The following is a 7,487-nucleotide window of genomic DNA, read 5'->3' as shown; positions in this document are numbered from 1 at the left end:
AATCGTCGAACCAGTGTCAAACTGCCGTATACAGAAGAAGAGCACGACGGCGTCCGCTTCTGTTGTGCCCTTGAGGTTGGTGTCAGCCGGCTGCCTGGCAGCTGGAATGAAGCAAGCAGGTGGGCAGCTTCGACAAGGGTGGAGTGTGCTCGAGAACACGCGTCTGGTGTATGGGCCGGCTTGTTTACAATATAACAAGACTAGTTTTTGGTGCCACCCATCATGAACGAACTGCTCAGCGAGATCTCGACCGCCTTGGCGCGAGGAGATAGCGGCCCCAAATTATCTGAAAATTTGCAACGGCTCGATGGTATCTGGCATAGCGGCACCATTGGGCGGGGCTCCAACATCCTGAGCCCCGAGTGGTGCGTGCAGATGATGGATGCCGTCGCCTGCGGCGCCAGCGGACCCAGCGGCCAGCGCATCACCATCCCTTTGGACAGCACCGTCGCAGTGGAGGTATGCACACCGTACTACTGGTGTTCTCTGTGTGGATTCTGCGGATGGCCTGGACAAAGGTCGCATCCCAGTGCGGCCGGTGCGGTGCCTCGTCACCGCCCGCCTCATTTCCAGTTTGCCAGCGCTTGCCAAACGCACCCCCCCCCCCACGATCATCGCAGATGGGCGTCATTTCATTCCTTTACGATCTGGCCACCGGCAGTGACACAAAGCTCGCCTTCGCGCCGCTGGCCACCCCCGAGTGCGCCGCCGCCACCGCGGCCGCGCTGGTGCGCTCCCACGCGTCGGCCGCCGCCGCCGGCGCCCTCATCGGCTGGGGCGCCGCTTGCAACGGCCGTGTCCCCGCCGCCGTCACATTTGCGCTGCACCGCCGCATGCTCGTGCTCGTGGCAGTGCTGGCAGAAATCTGCCGCGCAGCGGCGCCGGGGCGTGCCGGGATGGAGGCGGTCGCCGCCGCTGTGCGCGTGCCGGGCGCCTGGGCGGTGCTGCTGTTCATCGTGGACTCGGCGCCGATGCCGGCGATTGATGGCGCCGGCGACGCGCTTCAGCACCTCCGCACACTGTGCCAGGTCGCCACCAAACCGCAAGCCTCTAAAAGCGCCAGCGCGGCCGCGGCGGACTGGGGGCGCGCGGTCGTTGACTGCGCGGGCCTCGCCGCCGACGTGCTGTGCGCGCGCCTGGCAGAGGGCGGGGCGCGCGCCGATATTGCAGTGGAGCTCGCGGCATCCCTCACCGTCGCGAACCCCGCCCAAGCATCGCGCGCCGCCGTCGCAGACGAGCTCGTCGCGCGCGCACCGCGCTTCTTCCCGCTGCTGCTTGCCGCCGCCCGCCCGCCGGGCGCCCCCCACAGAATGCAGGTGCTCGTGTGGGGCGTAGCCGCCGAGTGCCTTCAGGGCGCGGTCGACGTGGCGGCCCTCTCGGCCGCCTGCGGCGGGGAGCTAGTCAGGGCCCTGCTGGCTGTTGTCGGGCGGCCGCTAGGCACCGCGGTCGCGCCGGCGCCAGTCCACGCGATGCGGCTCCTCGCGCCGTCTCGCGCAGCGGTCTGCCTCCACGCCCTCGCCGAACACAACATGGCCTCGCCGGCGCCGGTGCACGGCCTCATCGCGGGCGCGCCCGGCGCGGCGGCGGGGCTGGTCGGCGGGCTGCGCGCGGGGCTGACTGTGGCAGAGGCGGAGGGCGAGGACGACCGGGCCCGCTTGAGAGCCGTGGGTTTCGTCGCGGCGGTGTTGGCCACGATAGGGGTCGTGGGCGTGCAGCAGGTCACCCGTGCGGGCAGCAACAGCGACGGCGCCGTGGGCCGTCGCAGCAGCGACGACGGCGACGACGGCAGGAACGGCAGCGGCAGCAGCAGCAGCGGCGGCAGCTGGTGGGAGTGGCTCGATTCGCTGGTGCGTCTTGGCGCGCTGCCGCTGGCGGCGCGGGCGCTGGACCTGGCGGGTGTAGAGCCAGACCTCCTGGCCAACATTGCGCTCGGCGCAGGGGCACTTGTCTACAGCCAGCACCGGCCGATGCATCAGCAGCACGGCGGGCGGCCCACGCCGGCCGCCGCGGCGTTGAGGGCGCGGGTGTGGGGAGCGCTGGCGGCAGCGCGCTGCGACAGTGCATTCGTGATGATGGTGCGGCTGGGCGACTTGCAACAGGCGTGCTGGGCGGACGCTGCGGTGACGCCTGGCTTACTTACTGCGTGCGCCGAGGCAATTGCGGACCCTGACGGCGACACGCCCTCAAACGCACTCCTGGTCATCTCGCGCGGCGAGGCTTGGGCGCGCTCCCGGTGGGGGGCACGCGGCAGCGAGGGCGGCGACGGGCGCAGCGGCAGCGGCAGCGGCGCCAGCGGCGCGGCCGGCGGCGACCGCTCGGGCGGGCAGGAGGCGAGCGCCGGCAAGGATGGGGGCAGCGTTGGGGATGGTTCGTGCGTGTTCATGAATGATCCGGCCGACCACGAGGAGTTTAATCTTGCGCTGACAGGTGTCGCGAAGAAGCGGTTGGAGGCGATGCTGCGCAGCGCCGCACTAGGGACGGCGGCCGGCGACCCCGAGGCGGCGGTGGGGGAGGCCGAGGCGCGCGCCGCGCTGCTGTACTTGTGCGGCAGCGAAGCCTGCCTGCTGCAAGAGCTGCGGCGACAGCAGCTGCAGCGGCAGCGGCAGGAGCAACATCGGCAGCAGCGGCAGCAGCAGCAGCAGCAGCAGCAGCAGCAACAACAGCGACAACACGAGCAGCAGCAGCAGCAGCAGCAGCAGCAGCAGCAGCAGCAGCAGCATGAGCCTCAGCTGCAGCAGGGGCAGCAGGAGCAGAGGCAGCAGAGGCAGCAGCAGGAGCCGAGGCAGCAGCAGGAGCCGAGGCAGCAGCAGCAGCGCGAGCAGCAGCAGCAGCGTGAGCAGCAGCAGCAGCAGCAGCACAAGCCACATGAGCAACAAGAGCAACAGGAGCAACTGGAGCAGAAGCAGCAGGAGCGGCACCCACAGAAGCAGCAACAGCAGCCGGCAAGTGCTCGCACAGCAGGTGACGCGCCAGAGCGCCGGCAACGTGCCCGCAGGAGTACAGGTTGCCAGGCATGCACGTGCGCGGCATGCGGCAAGGCAGAGGCCGTCGGTGGCGTGCGCCTGCACCTCTGCCGCGGCTGCCGCGCAGCGTGGTTCTGCTCTGACTCGTGCTACAAGGGCTTCTGGCCGGCCCACAAGGTGGCGTGCCGCCAGGAGCAGGCGCGGAGGGCGGCGCAGGAGGCCGCTGCGTCATAGGACGCTGCTGTGGGGCAGCATGAAATGCACAAATTCCTGACTGGTCATCGATCGCCAATTAGTATGGTATCTTTGGCCCTTGCAAATTGCCATCAGCGCCACAACCTGCGGCCGCCGCTTCACGCCATGTCTTGGGATCGCTGCTCCATTATTGGAAGCTGCCGTTTCAAAACGCGCTAACATCAACATGCGAGTGCACCTGTTGTACCTTTGAGGTTGGGTTGCAGCAGGCTGCCTGGCAGCTCGAGCAGGAATGCAGCGAGCAGCTGGGCAGCGGCTTCGGCGATCATGACATGTGCTCGAGCGAACCCTGCTGGTGTGTGCGTGGGCTTGAACTTGAAACACGATGACATAAGACAAGTCCCAGTGCCACCCATCATGAACCGAGTGCTCAGCGAGATCTCGAGCGCCTTGGCGCGAGGAGATAGCGGCCCCAAAATATCTAAATTGTTGCAACGGCTCGAGGATATCTGGCATGGCGGGACCATTGGTAGGGGCTCCAACATCCTGAGCCCCGAGTGGTGCGTGCAGATGTCACAGGCTGTCGCCTGCGGCGCCAGCGGACCCAGCGGCCACACCAGCACCACCTCTTCTGATAGCGACGTTGCAGTGGAGGTATGCACACCGCACGTCTGATGAACTCCGGGTGGACTCAGTGAATGGCCTTGACAAACGTCGCATCCCAGTGCGGCCGCTGCGTTGCCTCGGTACCCCCCGCACCATCTGCAGCTTGTCAGTGCTTGCCAAACACACCCCTCTACGAACTTCGCAGATGGCCGTCGCGTCATTCCTTTTCGACGTGGCCACCAGCAGCGACACAAAGGCCGCTTTCGCGCCGCTGGGCACCCCCGAGTGCGCCGCCGCCACGGCGGCCGCGCTGGTGCGCTCCCACGTGGCGGTTGCCGCCGCCCCCAACGGCTGTGTCCCAGCCGCTGTCGCCTTTGCGCTGCGCCGCCGCGTGCTCGTACTCGCCGGTGTGCTGGTGGAGCTATGCCGCGCGGCGGCGCCGGGGCGTGCGGCGATGGAGGCGGTGGCCGCCGCTGTGCGCGTGCCGGGCGCGTTGGAGGCGCTGCTGCTCATCACGCACTTGCCGCCGACCCCGGCGATTGATGAGGCCAGCGACGCCCTTGAGCACCTCCGCACACTGTTCCAGGTCGCCGGCAACCCGCAAGCCGCTAAAAGCGCGGCCGCGGCGGACTGGGGCCGCGCGGTCGCCCGCTGCGCGGGCCTCGCCGCAGACGTGCTGTGCGCGCGCCTGGCGGAGGGCGGGGCGCGCGCGGACTGCGCGGTGGAGCTTGTGGCAGCCCTCACCGTCGCCAACCCAGCCAAAGGCCCGCGCGCCGCCGTCGTCGCCGAGCTCGTCGCGCGCACACCGCACTTCTTCCCGCCGCTGCTGGCGGCCGCCCGCCCGCCGGGCGCCCCCCACAGAATGCAGGTGCTCGTGTGGGGCGTAGCCGCCGAGTGCCTTCAGGGTCCGGTCGACGTGGCGGCCCTCTCGGCTGCCTGCGGCGGGGAGCTAGTGAGGGCCCTGCTTGTGGCCGTTGCGCGGCCGCTGGGCTCCGCGGTTGCGCCGGCGCCCGTCCAGGAGCTGCGGCTCCTCGCGCCGTCACGAGCATCGGTCTGCCTCCGCGCCCTCGCCGAACACAACATGGCCTCGCCGGCGCCTGTGTGCGGCTTGATCGCGGGCGCGCCCGGCGCGGCGGCGGCGCTGGTCGGCGGGCTGCGCGCGGGGCTCGCGGCGGTGGAGGCGGAGGGCGAGGATGGCGGGGCCCGCTTGAGAGCCGAGGGTTTCGTCGCGACGGTGTTGGCTACGATGGGGGTCGTGGGCATGCAGCAGGCGGCCCGTGCGGGCAGCAACAGCGACGGCGGCGGGGGCCGTCACGGCAGCAGTCACAGCGGGGACGGCGGTGGCGAGACCGGCAGGAACGGCAGCGGCAGCGGCAGTATAAGTGGCAGCTGGTGGGATTGGCTTGATTCGCTGGTGCGCCTTGGCGCGCTCCCGCTGGCGGCGAGGGCGCTGGACCTGGCGGGTTCAGAGCCAGCACACCTCGCCAACATTGCGCTCGGCGCAGGAGCACTTGTCTACAGCCAGCACCGGCCGATGCATCAGCAGCACGGCGGGCGGCCCACGCCGGCCGCCGCGGCGTTGAGGGCGCGGGTGTGGGGAGCGCTGGCTGCAGCGCGCTGCGAGAGCGCGTTCGTGATGATGGTGCGGCTGGGCGACTTGCAACAGGCGTGCTGGGCAGACGCTGCGGTGACGCCTGGCCTACTTGCTGCGTGCGCCCAGGCGATCGCGGACCCTGACGGCGACACGCCCTCAAACGCGCTCCTGGTCATCTCGCGCGCCGAGGCTTGGGCGCGCTCCCGATGGGGGGCACGCGGCAGCGGCGGCAGCGAGGGCGGCGACGGGCGCAGCGGCAGCGGCAGCGGCGGCAGCGGCGCGGCTGGAGGCGACCGCTCAGACGGGCAGGAGGCGAGCGCAGACAAGGACGGGGGCAGCGACGGGGCCGGTTCGTGCGTTTTCGTGAATGATGTGGCCGACCACGAGGAGTTCCATTATGCACTGATAGGCATCGCAAAGAAGCGGTTGGAGGCGATGCTGCACATCGCCGCACTGGGGACCGCGGCCGGCGACCTCGAGGCGGCGGTGGGGGAGGCCGAGGCGGGCGCCGCGCTGCTGGCGCTGTGCGGCAGCGAAGCCTGCCGGCTGCAAGAGCTGCGGCAGCAGCTGCTGCAGCGGCAGCGGCGGGCGCAGCAGCAGCAGCAGCAGCAGCAGCAGCAGCAGCAGCAGCAGCAGCAACAAAGACAACATGAGCAGCAGCAGCACGGGCAGCAGCTGCAGCAGCGGCAGCAGGAGCAGAGGCAGCAACAGCAGCAGCAGCAGCCTCAGCAGCAGCAGGAGCAGAGGCAGCAGCAGCAGCAGCAGCAGCAGCAGCAGCATGAGCAGCAGCAGCAGCAGCAGTGTGAGCAGCAGCAGCAGCACAAGCCACACGAGCAACAGGAGCAACTGGAAAAGAAGCAGCAGGAGCGGCACCCACAGAAGCAGCAACTGCAGCCGGCAAGTGCTCGCACGGCAGGTGACGCGCCAGAGCGCCAGCAACCTGCCCACAGGAGTACTGCTTGCCAGGCATGCACGTGCGCGGCATGCAACAAGGCAGAGGCCGTCGGTGGCGTGCGCCTGCACCTCTGCCGCGGCTGCCGCGCGGCGTGGTTCTGCTCTGACGCGTGCTACAAGGGCTTCTGGCCCACCCACAAGGCCGCATGCCGCCAGGAGCAGGCGCGGAGGGCGGCGCATGCACAGCCTGCGGCTGAGGCGTAGCTGGCTGCCAGGCAACCGCATGAGAACGGGACTTTCACTTTGCGTGCGTGGCGGACGCTGGCGTGACGCCTGGCGTCCTTGCCGCGTGCGCCGAGGCGATGGCGGACCCTCACGTCAACGCGGCCTCAAACGCACTTGAAGTGATTGCAGGCGTCGAGGCTTGGGCGGAACCCCGGTGGTGCAAGGTTGTCAGCGGCGGCAGCGGCGGCAGGGACAGGGACGACGGGGGCGACGGCGGCAGCGGTGTCGCAGGCAGCGACCGCTCCGGCGCAGGGGAGGCAAGCGCCGGCGAGGACAGGGGCAGCAGGGACCGCGGTTCGCGCGTGTCCATGCATGATCTGAGTGCTGATGAGGAGGTCCCACCTGCGCTGATAGAGATTGGGAAGGAGAAGCTTGAGGCGATGCTGCGCAACGTTGCACTCGGGACGGCCGCTGGCGACCCCAAGGCGGCGGTGGTGGAAGCCGAGGCACGCGCTGCGCTGGTTGTGTTGCCGCCAGGCGCAGGCGCGGAGGGCGGCGCATGCACGGCCTGCTGCTGAGGCGTAGCTGGCTGCCAGACAATCGCATGAGAACAGGTTTCTCTTGCGAAATCGTTGCGTTGATTGACGGCAGGGTTGTTCGACAGCCTTTGGATCAGCTACAAGACTGGCGGAGAGCTGCTCCACCAACCCCAACGACACTAGGCGGCACTTTGCTCCTGTGCTGGGGTCCTCAACCCAAGGATGCCAGCAGCCCGATGAACATGCGACGCGTCTGTTCTGTCTATGCGTCAGGCTGTAACATTTCAGTTGGAGTGGTGACACACCACACAACCACATATCGAACCCAAATACCCGGCGGGATTGGCTACCCTTAAGTTACTCTGCCTACAGCTCATGGTACCGGTTGTCAAGCCCTCCTCTCCCCCCCCCCTGCCCATCTAGCCGCCCGGCCCCCCGCCGCGGGCGGCGTGCAGGTAGCGGGGCGTGAGG

At 69.1% G+C, this 7,487-nt stretch overlaps 3 protein-coding genes across 3 annotated transcripts; all 3 read left to right on the top strand.

Annotated features, from left to right (window-relative positions):
• Window positions 1–375: 375 nt before the first annotated feature.
• On the top strand, window positions 376–3,197 carry MNEG_11039 (hypothetical protein; the record flags this gene model as incomplete). The annotated part of the gene is made up of 2 exons (XM_014040491.1): window positions 376–459; window positions 621–3,197. 2 exons carry the CDS (start codon window positions 376–378, stop codon window positions 3,195–3,197), a joined length of 2,661 nt encoding a protein of 886 aa, XP_013895945.1.
• Window positions 3,198–3,969: 772 nt separating this feature from the next.
• On the top strand, window positions 3,970–6,516 carry MNEG_11038 (hypothetical protein; the record flags this gene model as incomplete). Its single annotated transcript, XM_014040490.1, has 1 exon — window positions 3,970–6,516. One exon carries the CDS (start codon window positions 3,970–3,972, stop codon window positions 6,514–6,516), a length of 2,547 nt encoding a protein of 848 aa, XP_013895944.1.
• Window positions 6,517–6,614: 98 nt separating this feature from the next.
• MNEG_11037 (hypothetical protein) lies at window positions 6,615–7,055 on the top strand (the record flags this gene model as incomplete). The annotated part of the gene is made up of 1 exon (XM_014040489.1): window positions 6,615–7,055. The coding sequence occupies one exon, from the start codon at window positions 6,615–6,617 to the stop codon at window positions 7,053–7,055; it is 441 nt and encodes a 146-aa protein (XP_013895943.1).
• Window positions 7,056–7,487: the final 432 nt, after the last annotated feature.

The sequence above is a fragment of the Monoraphidium neglectum genome (genome assembly GCF_000611645.1).
Source record: "Monoraphidium neglectum strain SAG 48.87 unplaced genomic scaffold scaffold02566, whole genome shotgun sequence".
NCBI lineage: Eukaryota > Viridiplantae > Chlorophyta > Chlorophyceae > Sphaeropleales > Selenastraceae > Monoraphidium > Monoraphidium neglectum.
The sequence above is the reverse complement of the archived record's forward strand: the minus strand, read 5'-3'. Positions and strand labels throughout refer to the sequence as shown.